The 21,558-nt window shown below is 40.1% G+C and overlaps 1 protein-coding gene across 2 annotated transcripts in view; it reads left to right on the top strand.

Moving 5' to 3' along the window:
* Positions 1-21,558, top strand: part of lpp (LIM domain containing preferred translocation partner in lipoma) — a 182,329-nt gene that overhangs the window by 57,051 nt on the left and 103,720 nt on the right. For both annotated transcript variants that reach the window (XM_006790413.2, XM_006790414.2), the window contains one exon: positions 7,210-7,403. In XM_006790413.2, coding sequence (XP_006790476.1) covers positions 7,214-7,403 — 190 coding nt within the window. In that variant the 5' untranslated portion in view covers positions 7,210-7,213. The remainder of the gene's footprint in view (positions 1-7,209; positions 7,404-21,558) is intronic.

Below are 21,558 nucleotides of genomic sequence, written 5' to 3'. Positions count from 1 at the left end.
AGAATCTCATCTCTGCTTTTTGCGGATGCTGTGGTTCTGTTGGCTTCATCGGGTGATTGCCTCCAGCTCGCCATGGACCAGTTCGCAGGCGAGTGTGAAGTGGTCGGAATGAGAATCAGCACCTCCAAATCTGAGGCCATGGTCCTCAGCTGGAAAAGGGTGGAGTGCCCGCTCCGGGTCAGGGACGAGTTCTTGCCCCAAGTGGAAGAGTTTAAGTATCTCGGGGTCTGCCCCTGCGTTAAGCGGAAGAAGATGGATGGGTGGATGGTTATTATGTCCATGCGCTGTCATTTGTAACATTATATATGTTACAAAGCCATTATCGTGGCTTTACTGCACTGCTGCCTTTGGTTTCATACATCACCTCATTGCATAGACTTTGAGGTTTCTGTTTAACTAACATCTTTCTGTGTACACAAAAATATACAAACAACTTGTCTTGTGTGACATTTTGCATGCTCCTGGGGTCCCCTGTTAGTGTGGGGCCTTAAGCAGCTGCTAAGTCTGCTTATGCCTCAGGCTCTCTGTAGAAGTCTATGAGGGGAAAAAAACAGCTCTTGGTTTCCTTGATGTGACCTCCGTAAACACTTTCCTGTTAAGTTTTTGTTTTAAAATCTCCAGTGTCACGTCCTATTTTAAGAAAATAATATCTATTTCTTAATAATAGTTTGGTCCCATTAGCATCAAAAACATAAAGCATGGCGTAGCTTGTTATTAACAAGTCACCTTTGGTAAATGCATGAGTTATAGTGTCCCATCACCTTCTCATTCAGATCTCATCACATCTTATTTCAAAGACTCAGCTCAAACCCACATAACAAGACTTTGATAACCAATGTTTGAAGTGAAAGTGGGCACGTCCATCCATTATATACATTTTGTGGTTGTGCCTATTGCAGACTTTACTCTCATGGCACCGGGTGTAGATTTCAGCAAAATGACTTCAGACTGGTATGCACTGATACCTGAGGCCTTCCAAGTACAACCAGTCGATATTGAGCAGTAGTAAAAAAAAAAAAGTAACAAGGTAACAGTGAAGTTTTTGAGTATTTGTCTATCCATCCATTTTCTTCCACAGTCGCAACTGCATTATCAAATACCAATGCACTCAAATCTGCCAGGTTCAGTATTTATCTAAAAAGGATTAAATTACAGTAATCCCACCCACCACAGCTGATTTATTCACCCTCATCTTTTTTAGGGTCTTCCAGCTTCTTGTTTTGGTTTCCTGGGCCATGATGCTTTGCTTCACTCTCCTCAGTTTTTTTTTAGCTGTCGAAAACTGCGATGTAGAAGCTGCTAGAGCATTTTAAAAAACATAAGCTTGTGAACAGTGTGTGTGTGTGTGTTTTCTTATCTTTTTTTTCCAATAGGTTTTCGACATGTGATTCAGCTCGCAGCCTCAAAAGAGTTTTTGCTAGAAAGCACGTCATCCTTTTTCCTCCCCCCAAAAATCTCTGAACCTTGCCATATTATGTTAGAATTCAGCTCTCTCAGTGGTCCTCTTTGGATGGTTTTGTTTGATAGTTTCCTTGGTGGATATGAAAGATTAATGCAGCAGAAGCACCTGCAGCAGTTCCTCAATGACAGCTGTAAAAGTGCAGCGGAACAGCTGTGAGAAGACAGCCCGGCTGCCGTGCCCCCATAAAACAAACTGTTAAACACGGTGTCACCGCTTTGTGAGTCATCCTGTAACTGCCCCGGCTATCAGAATTGATTTTCCTTCCATGAGCTCCAATAGTGTTTTGTGACTGCGAGTGCACCGCGATTCCTCACTGTGTTTTGGTTATCTTTGTGTGTTCATTTATACATGTTTTCTTCCACTTTGTGTGTACATTCTTATTCCAGAACACAGAAAAGGAGGTACAGAAGGGCCTACCATAACAAATGATCTTTGTTATGGTAGAGAAAGGCCTGAAGTAGGAATTGCAATTGGTCCACGTGTTCAGTCAGAAGATGTTTACAGCAAACCTTCATATACGTATGTCCTGTACTGCAGAAATTGTAATTGTGTGGTTTTCCTCTAGTTGCTTTTATTACCTCCCACAGTCCTAAGACTGTGGTGTAGACTGTGGGTGTGATGGAAACTGCAATGGCGTGAATATGTTCATCTATCTGTTATCGACTGATGGTCTGTCCAAAATAAACCCCCTCACTTTCTCAAGCTGAAAGGGGAATTCCCCTGATCGTACAAAACAAAGTGCAGTTACAGGTGTGAAAGAGTTGCTTGAGCACTTCTTGAGGGCAAAGAGGGAATTGCACAAAGTGCATCATTAGGGTGACGGCCACAACTTAAAAATAAAAGGTGTGAAGAAGCTTGAATGTCTAGCAAAATGGCCTGTGGTTAAGTTACACACCCTAGGTTTGAACAAAAATAAAAATAGCCGCCATGTGGTTCTGCTGAACTGTTCGTGACCATTTATTGAAAAATATGCCCATCATGACAAAAAAAGCGATAGTTTGTCATTGTTTTTTGTGATATATCTGCTGTTCCAACGGTTGGTGCTCATATTAAACATAACCAAAGTATCACACATTTTCTTATATTGAGTAATCCCTGCATTTCCTTTCTCTTCTTGGACCCGTATGATGCCACTGAGCGGGATTTACAGTTTACTAGAAGCCCCACCCACCTGTCATTTAAACTTTATTTGTGAGGGGCAGCCAATCGTAAGAAAGCTGGCTTAAATGATGTGGAGTTGGTCTTAAAGGAGGAGGAGCTAAACAAATCAGTGGAAAATGCTCCTGGAGAGAGGACCTGAAAGCAATGTGCAGAGCAGAATAAACTGATCACAAAAAACAAGTGAAACAAGTCCTGGTGGGGCATCGTAAAGGAGGGAAATCAGACACAGGTATAAATAAAATACCCGTTACACAGCAACCATCATTTCATCACTCTACCAGTGTCACATCGTGTAATCAGGACTACAGGGAATACTTCTGGATGTATTTAGGATGATCATATGTAATAACCATATTTTTGATACTGAAGTTGATTATTACAGCCCACACGGGTTATAAATGCATTTTTAAAAGATTAGAATAAAACAGAAGAGAATGACTTTATTCTCAATATGAGTGGACAAGTTGCCTTTGGTTCACCAAGTCACAGATCAATTCATAATAAATATACAGTCATCCACATACCTTAATAAAGCTTCAGTAAAATTAAGTAAAATACATCACAGCAACTACTAATTGCATTTGGCACAAATAATTCCTCAAACACATTATTAAGCTGTACAGCACTGCACAAGAGGTGCAGCACAGTTAAAACATGATTGTGATCACACTGTGGTGAACACAGGGTCAGCAGCAGGGAACCGCACCCCTATCTAACACACTGATCTTCCACATTTGTGTCTTCTAACAGTTTAGGCAGACCTCTGGTTTAAGCGTCTTTAGTCTTGTGTGGCTCATAGCTGATAACTTTTACTCTGAGTCTGTAGAGATGAGGCGTTGGGAAAGACTGGCCTAAACACTTCCTGTCACTGAAAATCATAATCACTATGCACACATGTCATAGTTGATGCACTTTAATTCTAATCAGATCAGTTGTTAGATGTGGAAACCTTTTCATCTCGCCTTCACATAACGGGCTCTGCTGGAGTTCCTTGCCACTTTTCGTGGTCCTTTATCAGCACTGAGTGTTTATTAGACAAGTTTAAATGTAAGCTGCCACTGCAGTAGATGTGGCTTGTTTGCTTCCACCCTCAACCTCATCTGTGAAAAAGCCAGTCTTCTGTTATTTACACAAAGGAGTAGCTTTGGACTGGCTGAAGTACATTTCTGAAATAAACTGCTCTCTAGAGTAGACCTTGAATGGATAGAATAATGGCACTTAAAGTCATATGGAGTGACTGTGTGTGTTTTTCAAATAGTTTATTTGTTCGTGTTTTAAAGGAAGGGGAAAAAAAATCATTTGACAGATGAAATGCTGAAATGTACGCATACGTGTGACACGCCCGCGTGCAGCCTTTTTGAGCTTAAAAACCCCCCGCCAGGGTGCCTCCGGGGTAAACTGCATCACAAGTCACTGAACCATATTGATCATAGTCAATTAATATGTAGCGCACAAAAGATTGCGAGAAGACCTGCTGAGGAAGACTGCTGCTATGGAACTGCTCCAAAGCATCCAGGAAGTGGCTTCGCTTTGCAGCCCTGAAACCTTAAAATCGCACGGCGCTCATGCTGCAAACAAATCTTAAAAAAATAATAAAAATCCAGAGCACTGTTATTAAACTATTTTTAAAAAGAGGTCACATTTTTAAAACACAATCAGAGATTTTTATTCGAGGCCAGTCCTGAATTATTATTTCAGTGCAGTCGTGATTTTCTGTTTAAAATGAAGGCCGCTGCAATTTATAAGCCTAGCTGATCACACGCGTAATCTATGAATCACAGCAATGATTATATGCTGAAGTCATCAGTGAAGTGGCTTCTGTGTTGTGCGCTCGGAACGGCACAGAAGTCACTTGTTTTGCAGAAATTTTATTTAAAATAACAGATGTGAGTGGGTTTAATGTGCACTTTAGGGCCCAGTATCCATAAAGCGACGCCCCGCTGCGCATTATTTGCCATCACCAAAGAATGCAACCACACACTGACACAGAAATTTTCCTTTCAGGATGTCACATATTGAGTCTTACTCACACATCCTAAGATCATTTCTTCTCTTTCCCTCCTTTTCCCTTTCAATTCATCTTTTATTTTGTTAGCCATTTGAGCATTGGGAAATGAAAGCATTTGCATTGAAAGGACAGGTGGGTGTGAGACACCAGCGAGCGTCTGAATTGTAGCATTAAGAGCATGAGAGAAGGGGGGGAGAATCAAAAGTAAGAACCATTCAGACGGCAGGAGGAGCAGGGATTTGAGCAGATATTAAAAGATGATTGTGCGTGGGCTTTTACTGCTGTGCTCCGGAGAAAGAATGTAAACCCTGTATCAGTCAGAGTGAGGATAATAAACAGTAAAAACATCAGAACACAGCACAACAAACACAAACAAAAAGAAGGATGGGGAAAAGCGCGCCGTATAAATAGTTCAAATATTTCAAGTGATTTCAGAATGCGATGGTGAAATACTGGAGGTTTGTGTCCTCAGCTGCTGCAAGTTCCTCCACTCTGTGGTGGTCTTCCCTTCGCTGGAACTGTATTACCGACATGCATGTTAAACAAAAGCATTGGTTAGAGGTGAGACTTGGTGCCATTTTGGAACATTTTGATAAGTTCGACTCTCATGCACCCTCCCAAAAACAAAGACAACAGAAACGACGTGAAATTAAGTAATAAGTAGTCAAGTGTTGTTTTTTTGTGTGTGCATGCGCGACTGTGGATCATTGTTCTGTCATTCCCAAACACTCATCTGATCTCATTTTTGACAGCTACATCAACGCTTAAAAAAAATCATTGATGGTTACATCAGGGTTACAGCATTTTTCAATACTTTTTCCTCTTCCAAAGTCTTTTTGTTTTTAAAGTACTTTGTTGTTTTCACCGCTCTTTGTCTCTCATATCACTCTTTTGATTTGTTGATCTCGTGCCGACATCGCAAGCAAGTGTGCAAGTAAAGAAAGCGAAGGCTCAGAGTCAGAGTTCAAAGTGATTTCCTTTCGACTTTAACGCTTGTTGTTGCTTTATTAAATCGGACACTTTGCTGCATGTCAGAACACGCTGTTTATTGCCTTGTTTTTCGTTTTACAGCGTAATTCTGCCAGACGCTTTCAAGCAGACTCCGTCGTCGGGGAGGAAAAAAAGTAGACGTGAGCTTTGTACGCTTATAATTAGTGTAACTTGTGCTGCATGTGGATACAGTGGCCTCAGTCACCTCTTTTATAAAGCAGAAACGGTGACACATAGAAGGTGTTTAATGCAGTAGGTCAGGTCGCACTGAAACTGTCAAACTCACTATGAACTTGAGCAATTTAAAGAATGTGAGTAAAAGTACAGTTCGTACTGCTGTCATGTACAGCTGGGGGTAAATATTCAGATTTTTAGTCGTGCTTGCAGGGCTTGGTATGGATATTTGGAGACATGCCCATTCGCACGCATTCATACAAGCGCTTTTTTCATTGCTAACGTTCACACATGGTTAGTGCACTCATCCTGTTGCCAAATGTCAGCCAAAGGTGAAAGGGCAGTCTGGCTAAGGGCAGGGTTTCTGTTTCATGTTATAAGTAGGGATGTCCCTGGTGACTAAAATCCCATCCACACGTAAACGCAGAAATGAAGGAAAACGCTGCTAGGAACATGCCAAAGCAACAGGTGGCGATATATTCCTAACCGTGTAGAAATGTTGGCCAATCAGAAGTCTCGAAGCCTGGGTGGGAAATAGTAAACAAAGCTGGGGCATAGAAGCAGAACCCAGTCGTATACATAAGCATTTATGTAAGCATTTAAACACTGCAGAGAGTACAATTAACAGTAACAGTATTGTAGAAATTCATTTCACCAAAACAATAACGTGGCGCACAGTGTGACGTCAAAAAAGGCGGAAAATATCCACCCTGGCAGGCGTTTTTAGAAATCTCCGTTTTCAGTGACCGAAAACGCCGTTTACGTGTGGACGAAAGGTGCAAACGCATAGAAAAATCTGCGTTTTCATAAATACCCGGGTAGGTGTGGACGTAGCCTAATTTTCAAAAAATAACCAACTAAAAGTAGAACACTCCTGATTGCAATACATGAGTTTTAAATATTTAAGAGCATTTTGAACATCACTAGTTTACTTGACAGTCCTTCACAGTTGTTTTCTACATCACAATACTTCAGAACTGACCTCGTTAGCATGTCTTACTTTGGACCTTACTCGTTTCCACATCACTCGGAGAGAGTGGCGCAACGTCTGTGGGCTCCTGTGTTACAATTAGTTTTACAAGACGAGTTCAAAAAGTGAAGAAATAATCATGTAAATGTAGTAATTTATTACTGCTTTACCAATTTAGCTGGTATCCATACACTTAGCATCATTATTTGTCATGTGAACAATATTAATTCTCCCGCTTGCCATTGCAGGCTGTAATTTGGGAAGTAAAATCTCCATTGTCTCTGTTTCCTCATCGAGTATGCATGCAGAGAAACCTGCGCTTTGTCACAGTTAACATTACACCCCACCCATTAAATTTGTTGTCCCTGCAGCGCACTTTTAATTTCTGCATCACTCTTGAGTTTGCAGCCCCTGACTTTTAATAACTCTGTGTCCCCTCCTTAGAACCATGTGGAACCCAGTGAGTGAGCAGACAGGACAGGTGACTGCCAGGATGGAGACCACTCCATCTTTGGGTAGTGCGAGCATCTCCGTCTCGCAGCAGCAGGCACCTAAGAAGTTTGCACCTGTGGTCGCCCCCAAGCCCAAGTTCAACCCTTACAAACAGATGGGAGAGGCCACACTCTCCGAGCCGGCAGGTAAGCACACAGTCTTCAAATTGCTTCAACTAAGAAAATATCATTATCTTACAAAATAATTAAAATGTCCCACTTTGCAGCGTTTATTATTAATATGATATTTTTGTTGTTAAACTCTGCACTCTCCATGTTTAGTATCGCCCACATTTCATCTTCTGCAGTTAGTAGTAAACCCGTCCTACCCTTACAGTGGTTACAAGTGCAACAGAGTACATTTTAAATTTTACTGTTGAGTGTCTTGGGCATTTCTTTATTCAGCATTATATTTAACAGTTACTGAGACAGAAATCTAAGTGTTAAACTGAACTGCTTGTTCAGTGAATATTCCCATGTGTACTTGATATTGATTTCCATACAGTACAATTCATCAAACATACGATATAATTTCATCCCTAAAAAGCTCTGACACTAAAACATATATGACGTGATTCTAAACAGCATATTCTTTTTTATCTTTTTCTTCTTACTGAAGTATGGAGCTTACAATACTCTGGCTATGATGTGTTAAGACTGAATGGAAAGTTCAATTCAATTCAGTTTTATTTATATAGCGCCAAATCACAACAGCAGTTGCCTCAAGGTACTTTATATTGCATCTTAAAGACCCTACAATAATACAAAGAAAACGGAGAAAACCCCAACAATCATATGACCCCCTATGAGCAAGCACTTTGGTGAGAGTAGGAAGGGAAAACTCCCTTTTAACAGGAAGAAACCTCCAGCAGAACCTGAGAGGGCTCAGGGAGGGTGGGGGGGCAATCTGCCACGACCGGTTGGGGTTAGGGGAGGAAGACAAAGACACGCTGTGGAAGAAAGCCAGAGATTAATAATAGATAATGATTAAATGCAAAGAGGTCTATTAACACATAGTGAGTGAAAAAGGTGATGGAAGAAGAAACACTCAATGCATCATGGGAATTCCCCAGCAGCCTAGACCTATTGCAGCATAACTAAGGGAGGATTCGGGGTCCTAAAAATATCCTTTATTAAAAAGAATGGTTTTAAGCCTAATCTCAAAAATAAAGAGGATGTCTGTCTTGTGAATCCAAACTGGAAGCTGGATCCACAGCAGAGGTGCCTTGAAGCTGAAAGCTCTGCCTCCCATTCTGCACTGAAATACTCTAGGAATCACAAGTAAGCTAGAGTAAGCCCACAAGTAAGCTTACAGTTTCAGGGTGAAGTGCTCTAATGGGGTGATACGGTACTATAAGATTGTTAAAACAAGATGGTGCCTATTCAAGACCTAGAAGTAATACACGCATGATATGTTTTCATTTATTATGTAAGTGTTAAATTACACACATGAGTTTGTTCACAGGTGTGTAAAATACCAAACACTTCTTTAGCCATTGTCAAGATGAAAGCCAACGTGATCTACAGTCACTGCAGCACAGTTGATGAGAGTGCGGCTGTGAAAAAACGTTTGCACATTATTTGGGTGACCTGTAAAGGATGCAGCTTAGCCCGAGGAAGTAAACTGTGAAGAGTGACACAGAAAAGCAAAAAGTTTCCATAAGGCATCTGCTCACATCAGAAAAACATATTTTTAAAAGATGACAGCTTCACCTCGTTTCATCTGCACCGGCTTTACCTGTAAAACTGGAAAGTTGGACATGTTTGACTTTATAACTGCTGCACTTTTATACTGGTCCAGTTTAGGTTAAGAAATTATACCTGATCGTTAAATCATTCATTAACTGGAGGCCAAGCTTATGCAATCCAGAGTAAGAATCTGGTTAGATACCATTTTTCTAAGATTCGTAGAGCCGAGTACAATAATCTCAGTTTTATCTGAAGCAGAAAATTGGTGTCACGGGTTGCGGGGGAAGCCGTCTGGTGTGGACCCAAAATGCAGGCACTGGCTTGATGCGAGTGAGCGTTTTATTTACAACCAGTGATATACAAACAAAAGCGAGAGTGGTAAGAACAGCACTAAGACATGACCTGAACTGGGGGAAAATTGAAGAACAAACCTGGAACACGCCAGGATGAGGGTAGAGAGACGCGGAGAAACACCAACTAACGCATACAAGCCGACAAAGAGCACAGACTGACACCCACTATATATACACACACACACAAGGTAATCAGGCAATGACACACAGGAGGGAAGCACAGCTGATCCTAATGGACGTGATGACAGGAAGACACAAGCTGAACACAGTGAGAACAGGCATAGACCATCAAAGTAAAACAGGAAGTACACACTGTTTTATAAACACACACTGAAAGACACGAACACAACACCGGGATACAACAAGACACAAGAACCAAAAAACCCTAAGGACTGATACAAAATCAGAAGAAGCTAGAAAATAATAACAATAAAGTCAAAACGCTGGACCATGACAATTAGAGGTCACCCAGATCTTGATATCTTTAAGACATTCGTGCAGTTTAACTAATTAGTGTCTGTTATCTGGCTTCATGAATAGATAAAGTTGGGTGTCTTCTGCATAGCAGTGAAAATGTATGCTATGGCTTCTGATGATACTGCCTAAGGGAGGTGTGTATAATGGAAACAGAATGGGTCCTAGCACTGAACCCTGTGGAACTCCATAATTAACCTTAGTGTGTGAGGACGACTCTCCATTTACATAAATAAATTGGAGCCTATTAGATGGTTATGATTCAAACAGCTGCAGCACAGTACCTGTAATAGCTACAGCATGCTCTCATCGCTGTAAAGTATTATGGGCAACAGTATTAAACACTGCACTGAGGTCTAGCAGGACAAGTACAGAGATGAATCTGCTGTCAGAGGCCAGAAGAAGATCATTTGTAACCTTTACATTTATAACCATTTCTGTACTGTGGTGAGTTCTGAAACCTGACTTTAAATAAATCATAACTCTGCAGATGATCTGTTAGCTGTTACAGCTACTCTTTCAAGAATTTTTGAGATTAAAAGATAAGTTAGACATTGGCCTATAATTAGCTAAGGCAGCTGGATCAGCTAACGGTTTAACTACTGCCAGCTTGAACGTCAGTGGTACATAGCCAATGCTACAGCTGCTTGTTCAACAAATATTCCCAGGTGCACTTAAAATTGATTTCCACACAGTATAATTCATACAATGTACATACAACATGATTTTCATCCCTAAAAACCTCATTGATGAAAGACACTGAAACATATATGAAGTGATGATAAAGAGCCTTTTGTTTTTATTTATTTATTTGTTAGTTGGAGATCGGTTGATCATATTTAGGATTGAAACATTAATTAATCGCAGGACTTTTGTAGGACTGGGGTGTAAAAGACACGTTGATGATCAATTGGAGAAAAAGAGTCTAAATAAGTAGTAAATACTAGTTAACTAGTTAATATTAAAGATAATATTAATATTAAAGAAATGCTTGCAAACTGAATTTAGATTAATATTAAATGGACTTGTATTTATAGATTATGTTTATATTTTTAACCATTCAAACTGCTTTTATGCATTTTTACTTGCACATTCATACAGGAGCTTGTTTTAAGAACTTTATATTTGACACCCAATCAAGATGAGTTATAGATTGATGCAGGAGCAGTGGATCAAGCTGCTGACCTTCTGATTACCAGAATAGCCTTGGTAAGGCTTACACTCAGGGCTTCATCAGGTGTCCCTGAACCATCCCTTAGATATGCTACTATGGGCCCGGGAACTTCCCATGATGCACTTCAGTTCCTCTCGGCTCCCTTCTTTTCATTACCTGTGTGTTTATATGCCAGGACTCCTCTCCCCTGTAGTTTTCTATGAGCTGGTGTTATGTAAATAAAAAATGAATTGAACAGACGACCCGCTCTGGCTCCTGAGCCACAGCTGTGCACAGCTGCTGTGTTTGGCTCACAGTGTGACTAAACACCTAAAATTAGCCTCATGAAAGCATCTCTAGAAACTTTTACAGAGGTCTTTCAAATAATCAACCATCAAAGTTGTTCTGACCTTCTTGTTGCTCTGAGATTTGGAGAATTTCTAGGTAATGTTTGGGTTATTATATCATCCTGTTCTGTAGTCCTCTGTGAAATGGGCGGTTTTATTTGCTTTATTTTTGAGTTTCTCTTAAAAACGGGATAATTCATCAGTTATCGCCTGTTTACAATATTGAATTTCTGGCTATTAATTGTGGCAGAGGTGTTATTGCATGTCTAATTTACAAGCAGTGTTGGCAGTGTGGTTTGCAGTCAAGTGTGAGCGCAGGAAGCCTTGTGTTGTCTGCTTTTTTTAGGTCCCCTGGGAGCTGATGGCTTGTTTTTGTGAAAAAAAAAAAGACTCTAGTGCTGCAACTTCATATGCAATACGTGTTGAAATGTAAGGTTATAATTAAGATTGTTATTAAGAATGTCATGTCATATAACGATTATTTAAAATAAAGCTAAAATATGTGGATTCCACTTTGACGTGGAGTTGCTTATAATAATCAATTTTCTTTTTTCTAAATTCATATTCTTCAGTAGAAAAAGGAAGCAAATGGAATTTAATCTGTACAGTGTGCTGTATATTTTTACCTTTATAAAGTCATACTTTGCATTAGCACACGTTTTCTACAATAATAGGAAGACGTATGCAAATTGTTTAAAAAATCTTTTTGTTTAAATAAGAGAGCAGACGAGAACACAGGAAGCGGTTTTTTTCTTTTACTGCCAAGAAATAACACTGAAACCTGAAACATTATGACCTACTCAGAGCTACTTATAGACTTTTTAAAGGAATTGATGCTTTTATTTTGCATATGCTCCTATTGTGAAGACAGAGCTACAAACACAAACAATAATATTCTCTGTCCTCACTTTCCCTTCCAGTTATGTGTTGTAACGTGAAAATTATCTAAACCTCTGCCCTCAAACCCCCCCGAGAGCCCTAGATTTCCAAAACAGGGGAAACGGTTATGAAATTCACCAGGACGAGAGCACACTGTCAGGCTGAAAACACTGCTGTCTGTAGGGGTTTGTGGTTTGACTTACAGACCGTCTTGTACTCCAGATGTTGGTAGTGTAAAAATTGTTCTTAGATGGCTTCTTTTTGAGCTCTGCCCACCATTTGAGAAAAATAAAAAACAACAACAATTGAAGCTGTAAAGCAGCTTTTAAGCTTTCAAAATCAAAACTCTTTATATGCTTCACACAAGGTGACACGAAGCCCTTTTCGTAGAAAAAAATTAAGGTAAGAGAAACAAAGCTGAAGGTGTCATGAAAAGACACATTGAGCTTTTTCCCTGTACTAATATACAGTTTCATCTTTTAATTGTCCCTGTAATTGGTTATAAACAAAGAACAGAGAGAATGTAGAGCTTGTTTACTTGATCATCAAGTTTTTTGAAGTCTGAGAACAATTCTTGGAATTCTTATGAATTCTTATTGTGATAATGGGCAATTCTATAATATTGTTTTGATGTGCTTGCACTTAAAATTTATATCTGTGTCCTTGATTTGACATCTTTAACAGCAGAAGCTGCATTTATTGTTGTTTTTTCCCCACTGTATGAGCTAGAGTACTGAATGGAAAAGACCCCAGGATGGAGCCTTGAGTAACACCACACTGCTCTTTTGCACACGCAACACCAAGCTTCATCACTTCATTTCACACACCAGGGATTCTGTTGCACAAAGCAGACCTTGTCCATCTTTAAACTTTGAAAGCCAACATGACCTACAAAGCTGAAAAAAATGTTTGCACACCATTTGGGTGGCCTGTAAAAGATGTAGCTTAGCCTGAGGAAGTAAACTGAAGAGTGACACAGAAAAGCAAAAAGTTTCCATAAGATATCTGCTCGCATCGGAAAAACATATTTTTAAAAGATGGCAGCTTCACCTTGTTTCATCTGCGCCGGCTTTACCTGTAAAACTGTAAAGTTGGACATGTTTGACTTTATAACTGCTGCACTTTTATACTGGTCCAGTTTAGGTTAAGAAATTATACCTGATCGTTAAATCATTCATTAACTACAGGCAAGGGTCAACTTTACTGCTGTTGGGTTGGACGGCACCCATCTTCAAACTCCTCCCCTCAGTTTGATTTCAACTAATACACAAGCTTCATCACTTCATTTCACACATTAGTGATTCTGTTGCACTGACAGCATCTTTCCACAGACATATAAACACCCGCCAAAGTAATCAAACCATTGCTGGTACATTATATTTTCCCAGGAACGCATTTTGCCATTATGACAGGGACAGACTCACAAGGTGAAAATGGTAGCGGTTGTGACAGATTTGGTGAGGTTAAGATGAGATTTTGTGAGATTAAATTTGGTGATATGTTAATTTTTTTCTGTGCGGGCAGACTGCTGCTGGTAAGTCCCAGATATAGAAATTTGATAAGATTAAAGATAAAGAAAGAAGACTCATGTTGAGGTTAGGTGAAGTGTAACTGAGAAAGACTGGGTCTGAGACATCATCTAGGTTTGCTGTGCGTTGCTTTTAGAGCTGGTAGTGCAGCTCTTTGGCTTTGTAATCATCAAATCCACTTTCTCAGATCCCCGAGAGTCATAACTGGACAAAGTTTTGTCGTCCTTGCTGGCATCTTTTCGTTGTCTTCATTATCAGCAGAGTTGGTTGGGTGAAGGAAGAGGATGTGGAAATGTGTGAATCCCAAGTAGAGTGAGTCTGGGAAGAGGAACTGGAAGTGTGACCTGTGAGCAGGTTGTTAACCATCGTGCTGAGTGTCAGGTGCTTTCTCTTATGTCTGACCAGTGGCTCTTCACACTTTTTAATATTTTTTTTAATGTTGAAGCCCATCAGTTGTCATTCCCACCTGTCTTATTGATTCAAAACTGTATCTTAGTTACTGTATTAGAATCACCTGAGCAGGGATGTTCCAAAGCCTCTTTAGCCTTCTACCAGGAGGTCCAGGATTGATGTTGGTAGGGCTGAATCCATAAGTTTTGCCCATTTTGCTCATCCAGATTATCCCAGTAATTACCATGGATGATTCATGCTTTTAAATCTGTACATTTTGGGAGAGTTCTGATAAACTTGCTCATTTGTAAGAGTCACTGGCAGCACCAAGGTCTGGCTCTTTTTTTGGAGTAGGAAGTAGGAAACTTGCTACAAAGTTTAGGATGGTTTGTGTGCTCTTTGTCCTTTGAATCCTCCTAGTGTTACATTTGCCATAAAAAAAGGTCCTTAAATGTGTGGTGGTTTGAGACAACGAGCGTGAAATTATTATTTTCAAAGTTTTAAATGCCCAAGAAAACATTAGATCTTTTAGATTAATACGATGCTGCTATAATGACATTAGTGGGATCTATAGGTGTGCTTTAATCCAATAGGCCTGCCTTTAATGTTTGCTTGTTTATGTTGCATTAATTAGGAGAAAATGTGTCAGGAGATCAGCAGTGTGCATACAGAGTGCAGCAGAAGAAATGTGTGTTGTTGTAACTTAACACTTTTACTGAACATTTCCAATTATAAATTGTATGGAAAAAGACTTTGAATTGGTACAAATCTTAAGAATTCTCATTTTAAATTATGTACGTCACTGGTTTTTCATTCAAGCCCTTACTTGTTGTTGTGATCGCCTTTCTTCAACCAGTGTCCAAATTCCAGCGCTACACCACACAGAATAAATGAGGCTCAGTTTTGAGTATTGATTTTTACCCCAGCCCACAGCACTGCTCCTTCTGCAAATTAGAAAAAAAAGTGTTTTCATGGCCAGTTTATGATTTGCGGCTCCATTAAACCCTTGAGATTTTAAAATGTCACTTCACCAACATTTAATCCACACCCATAGCCACCGTCTTATTTTCCGCGTTATGCATTGTCCGTGTATTAAGAGGATTAATGAAACAATATGAAGAGGGTGGGAATACATCTGTACATTATATAATAATTGCAGTGTTGTACTTTGTAATGTAAATGTTTTACTCTGCTGAGCTGAATGAGGTCAAAGTGACCCATGGAAACCTGACCTTTCAATGTCACTTTTTACTGTATTTACATAAACTGGGAAAACTGTCAAATAGCCTCTTCCTCTGCACATGTGCAGATGTTTCCAGCTGCTCTGGGTTTAGTTCTATGTGACACTGTTGATTAAACATCTATAGGTTGCAGCCTCTTGCAGATTTTGCAGAGTACTGAGCTTTCATGGGCTGCTTAAGCGTTCCCCTTTCCATTAAAACATTTAGAAATGACACTCGATTGGTTGTTGTCAGCGTTTTGATCATGCAAATATGTAAAGCCATCTGCAGACATCTCCACTTGTCAGCGGATAAGACGTCTTTATGAACAGATTATCTGGGTGTCTCCTCATTTATCTGTGTAATATCTGTTATATCAAACGTGGGGACTGCCTGATGTAAAATTGAGGATTAGCATAAAAAAATTAGGGACAAGTCAATTTGGCACAGCACCCTGCTGTCCCTTTTGTCTAGCAGGGGCCAGCATTGGGGCTGGAATGAGCACTCTGAGGCCATGTTTACTGTGTGCAGACGGGATGGCAGACAGTTAGCCAAACCTCCATTTAGATTTTATTTATTTATTTTTTATTTGAGGATCACTTGTTCTGATTAAAGCCCCAGAAAATAGGAAGTGAAAGACATATATGTCTCAGACAGAGACTCAAAGTTCCTTCCAATAAAAGATTTTGGGGTTTAAGTTGATCTCATATGGTACATGCACTGTAGGAAGGTTTGATTGTTTTTTCGTAGAGTCACTAATGCTCCAGTTTTTTTCTAATGCCGGCTTTTACGCCGGAGCTTAGCTTTAAAGATTTATTTTTGCAAATTTTTTTAAAGGTTGTGTGATTTTTATTTTTTTTTTTTTTAATCACGATGCAACATCCTGTGGGAGAGGTGGACAAAATATGATGAATAACTGTACAAGGTAACGCAATCCACTGCAACAGCTCTGCAACGAAAACTACTCCTCTGAAGCATATTAGGCCCAGCTTTGCTAAAACGGTATTGACAACAGTGTGTCATTTAATGGGTGCCGTCAAGCTCTGAAAATAGTTTAAAAAGCCCTTGTGTTATTGATGTAGGACACTGCGGCCTTTCCTTAAAACCCAGAGGAATAAATCATTATATTTTATGAGAAACGGCCTGTTTTAGAGCTAATGTTCTTCTTTGACATGTTTTGCTTTCATAGTCATAGAGAGAGGTATGCTGGTTAAAACGTTTAGCACTCGTGCAGCTGTGCGAACAGATCAAAACATGCTGATGACGAGTCGGTGTCCGCTCAGCGCTCCCTGGGACTTCTCTGTTTCGCTGTGACCTACGCGCGAGAACGGGATGGTAAACGTGATGTTGAGGACAGAGACCGTCCTCACGACACAGACCGGAGATTCGCTTTCTGCTGACTCTTCAGATTTCACACCAGGGGTGTCTTTTGAATTTTGTCTTGTGCCTTTTTTCTCCACATTCCAACCCTGACACTATTTTGAGAGGCGTTTCAGTCGTTAGAGGGGCCTTGTCGTTGATTCACTGCTTCGTGCAAACAGCTGCTCTGAAGTTCTGTTTAGAATGATCTTACTCAAGCGTTCAGATGGGGATTTTTTTTCCCCTCCATGAAATGAATGTAAACATGTATATGGTGTGAACAAAAACTGTCAGACACAGCATGGGAAACTGAATCGCTCTGGAGTGAGTCATCATTTGCATTTCCATTCAGAATATTTCGAATATTAAATGCTTTATAGTCTGATTGATGTGAAGCGATAGCCCCAAAACCACAACCTTTGATACTGAAGTTATTTTGCGTCAGTAACTCGCTGTTATGTCTCATAATGTCTTTCTGCTTGTTATCAAGATAAAACTTTTTGTGCAGTGGGCTAATCATAGTGAAAGTTAAACATCTGAGAAGTGCTGTTATTCTGCTGTTTAAAACAAAGAACTTTTTTCACGTTAAGTTACCAGAAACCTGCTAATTGTTTGCTCAGAGCAGTTCCAAAGTGTCGAACATGTGCATAAGCTGTTTTTATTCCTCCCTGCTTGACTGGCCAGAGGCAAACTGACTACCGGTTGTTATGTCAGAGTCCCTCATGGGTGTCACCAGGAGAATTTACAGGAAATCCACCACTGAGTGTGTCAGTGTCCCCGTAGATACCACAGGCTCCAGCTCACAGCGCGTAACAAGGCTACTTTTATCTTAACTGGAACACATGCTCTACTTCAGCTACTTGTTGTGTGTTTTCTGCCGTGTGTGCAAAGTCTTAACCGAGGAGAATCTTTCTGCTTGGAAGTTTCGCGCAATGTTGTTTCCTCTGTGCTAACGATATTTATTACAGTGTGTATTTCATCGGGCTATAACAGCCACAGATTTTTAGTGTAATCTTACAAGTATGAGACATTTCACTTCTCTAAATCTCACGGCTCGTCCTCAAAGTTTGTAGTATTGCTAAAACGGTTTTCTACATATCCTGTCTATTCTTTCATGGTTGTGTCTACATAGTGTAAGGAAGTTTGACTGCTGAGTAAGATTTCGAAAACTGAACTTGCACATGGGAAATCTTGGCCTTCTAGTCATTCATAGTTTAGCTTTGGATTTCATCAAATAACAGCAATAATAAACTTCATCATCCTTAAAATGATTACATTTCCTTTGTACATGATGTCAAAAATTCAATCCAAAAATGAGAAATTTAAATTTTTAATTTAAATTTTTTCTGGGCTAATGCTAAATGCAGCAGTGCTTTTATTTGTTCAATCGGACATTCTCATCATTTGCTTTCCCCACACCTGGACTGCCATCTTGTTAGTCTGAGTCGCTGCTCAATAACTTCTATTAAAGTGTGGTGTGAGTGTTTTTTAAGTTTTATTCATATTGATATTTTAAAATACAAGGAAGTAACTGACATAAAGAAACAGACACATTTATCTTATAGCCCAGCATAATGTATGGTAAATGGACTGGTTCTTACATAGTGTTTTTCTACTCTGCTTGAACCCTCAAAGTGCTATATACTACAAGCCTCATTAACCCTTTCACACACACCCATTCTCTCTATGCCGAAGAGCTTTCTATCGAACATTCACACTCACGATGGAAGCATCGCAAGCAACTTGGGGTTCGGTATCTTGCCTGAGGATACTCCTAAGCCACAGCCACCTCTGAGCTTACACCAGTTGGTATTTCCGGGCGGCCCATCCGAGTACTAACCAGACCTGACCCTACTTAACTTCTGAGATCAGAGGAGATCGATTGTGCTCGAGGTGCTTTGAAAGACGATGATATTGATGCCAAGTTGCCATAAGCATTTAGGCGTTTCGGCACTCATCATTAACGATCCCGAATATCTGCACTACCTGTGATCAGTCAGCTGATAGATTGGCCCAGGTGATTTGTTTCATCCTGCCCGTGTCCGGTTTGGGTGGCACCAGAAACAGCCAAACATGCCAAGTTTCAGGTTTTAGGATCCTACGATATTCTTATTGCAGATGAGAGATGTGTTCTCCTCTAAGCTTACGAGACACTGAGAGCAGAAGGCCTCTAGATCAGTTGTTCAAAACACTTCAATTGGCATCTTTTGGACCCAATGGAGCAGCAGCTCTGCACTGAAAGTGTTCTTCTTTTTCTTTTCCTGTTAGGGTGATCTCTTCCGTCCTACGAAGAAAAACAATTTTCAGTTTGTTCGACTCCTATTCTTTTGGTCACTTTTGGTCATACGCCCAAACTGTAGATTCATTGGCAGCCTTCTGGCACAGCTCTCTCCTATCCTGTAGCTCCAACCCTGTGGTGACCCCAAATCCACTGTGTCTGCAAATCATTTGCCAAACATGGTGAGCTTTTGCTTTTAGATGCTGTCGTGTCTTTAGTTTTTGGAGCCAGAGCAGCTTTGTGAAACATTGACCGTTATCTATGTTGGAATCCAACAGCCTGTTGGGACTAGCAAAAATAAATACTGATACCAGAGTCGGTGCTCATTTTTAGTGATGAATGAAGCATTTCTCTGTGAAATGACTAAGCAGACCAAAGATAAAAAGGAGTAAAAAATAGCAACTAATCTATTTTCTATTTTCATGGCATTTTCTTTTTTCTCACACACGGTGTAGACTTCTTAATCAACTGTAATGGAAGCGTAGCTGTCTGCATATTATTACACGTTCAGTGTAGCTGCACGGTAATAGAGTTGTATGCATAACATAATTCCTACTAATATAACACTTCTTAGATATATTCCTAATGCTCGAGAACAAACGTTTTATTCTCCAAGCTCGTCGGTGATTCATTATGTGCCGCTTTTTGTATGAGTACTCTGTCGATGATATGATTTGATGTGGCATTTCCTTTGATTCACTATGAGCACATGACATTCTGATCAGTATTTGGAGAGAGCACTCAGCTCCTCCAGTTGCTGTGTTAGATTAACTTCTTGTATTGGTGCTTTAAACATCTCTTTAAATGATTAAAGATGTTTCCAAACAGCTCAGTGACTCAAACGCGTCAGGACACCTAAGAAGTTACATTAAACAACCATTCAATTTAATTACGCTTAAATTTGATTTTAACATTTACGGTCTTCAACTCTACTTTTTGGCTTTAGAAAAGCCTCCTTACGAATGTGTCATTTTATCAGATCACGAAGCCATGTGTTATAAGTTAAAGTTGACGGCACAACTCGTCGCGCACAGGAACCGGCTCGTCTGCAGGCTTACAGCCGATTGTCTCTGTGAAAAGGTTTCACGTTATGAAACTGGCAGAGTTTACACAGTGGTGGCTTTCTGCTGTGACATTTGACTCGCTTCATTTACTCGCTCACCACTTTGTTTAGAAGAAACGACAGCAAAGCTCCCCTCTGCACCTTTGATGAATCACGCTTTTGCTCATCACAAAACGCTGCTAACAACACATCTTAAGACGCTAATTGTTCGGCCCATTTATCGTTTCAAGCGTTCACCTTTCCTCAGTATTTGTTTCTTTGCTTTTGTGCGAAAACATAATCCGCCTATTGTTCCTGATCGCAGTTTTTTTTTTTCCTCCTGTGGGATTTCTCCGTAGAATAGCAGAAGCCAATTTTGGTCTGCTCCTTTTACACTTAAAACAAGTACATCTCCAAAGACTTCAAATCCCTCCCTTGCATCTCTAAACCAAATGAAGTCGTAAATCACTCTTCTATACATATCATGCTAATTAGGAACAGGGCTCAGCTGCTCTTTACCAGCGGAAGATGGAATAAAACGAGTCCATAATTATGTCAAAACAATGTGCTCTCAACCTCTTCCACAGCACATTTGGAGTGGGTATGTGGAGATAAAACATGTGGACTTGAAACACTTTTTGTCCATTTTGTCTGAGAGGGATTATGTATTTGCTGCTCAATAAAACAAAGCTTTTTTTTCCTGACTTCCCATTATTTGGAATATCGGTGATTTCACATTTGTACAGACGTAAAAGACTGATTTTAGAGGATGGGTTTTGTTAACGTTCTTAAACTTTGGCCACCATGTGTGGACCGACGCTGGATCACTGTCCTGCCCTTGTTTAGGCTCAGTGCAGCATGTGTAAATGCTAACAGACAGCAGAGGCTCAAGCTTTCAGCAGTAAATCAAGTTCATATTGTGGGAGAGGATTTATGTGCTGCGCGCCCAAATCGCTCTTTCCCTGTATTTTAGGTTTCCTCAGTTTGTGCTCTTTCTGCTGCAGACTGTTCTGTTTGCAGAAATGTGGGCTACGTTATGCGAAAGGCAGTTATATTCTTTGCCAGGCTTTGTCCTAAGTCCTTAGAGGCCAGATGGCCACCGCTTACACACGTGTAACTCTGATAATGTTGTACATATGTAAATCTGAAAACATATGCTCAACAATCTTCCTGCCCCCACAGAACTGACTAATCCTTAGTCCAGATCAGAAGTACTACAACAAACACTCATTTACAACCTGCAAAGATTCTTTTATTCCTCTGCTGAGCATTCTGAGACTTCACACCTCCACCACTGCTGATAACTCCCTCCACAATATGCATGAATGGAGTCTCTGAAACTAGAAGGAGATCTGCATCTGTTCTGTGATATTTTCTTGAGAAAACTGAGTTGATTTCTCCAGTTTTTCATTGTTTTTGAAGATATAATCGTTTTTTGTCATCGGGGGAAATTTTCATGACGCTTGACTAGTTTATCGTGCAACTCAAATACTGAAAACTTTCCATCCGTCCATCTTCTGACACTTACCTGTATTCAAGTCACAGTTTAAGCAGAGACACCTGGACTCGTCTCTCCGGTCCAAGTCTTA

Source organism: Neolamprologus brichardi, chromosome 23 (genome assembly GCF_056152115.1).
Source record: "Neolamprologus brichardi isolate AB-2024 chromosome 23, ASM5615211v1, whole genome shotgun sequence".
NCBI classification, from domain to species: Eukaryota; Metazoa; Chordata; class Actinopteri; order Cichliformes; family Cichlidae; genus Neolamprologus; species Neolamprologus brichardi.
Note: the sequence above shows the minus strand (reverse complement) of the source record. Positions and strands in the feature narration are given on the sequence as shown.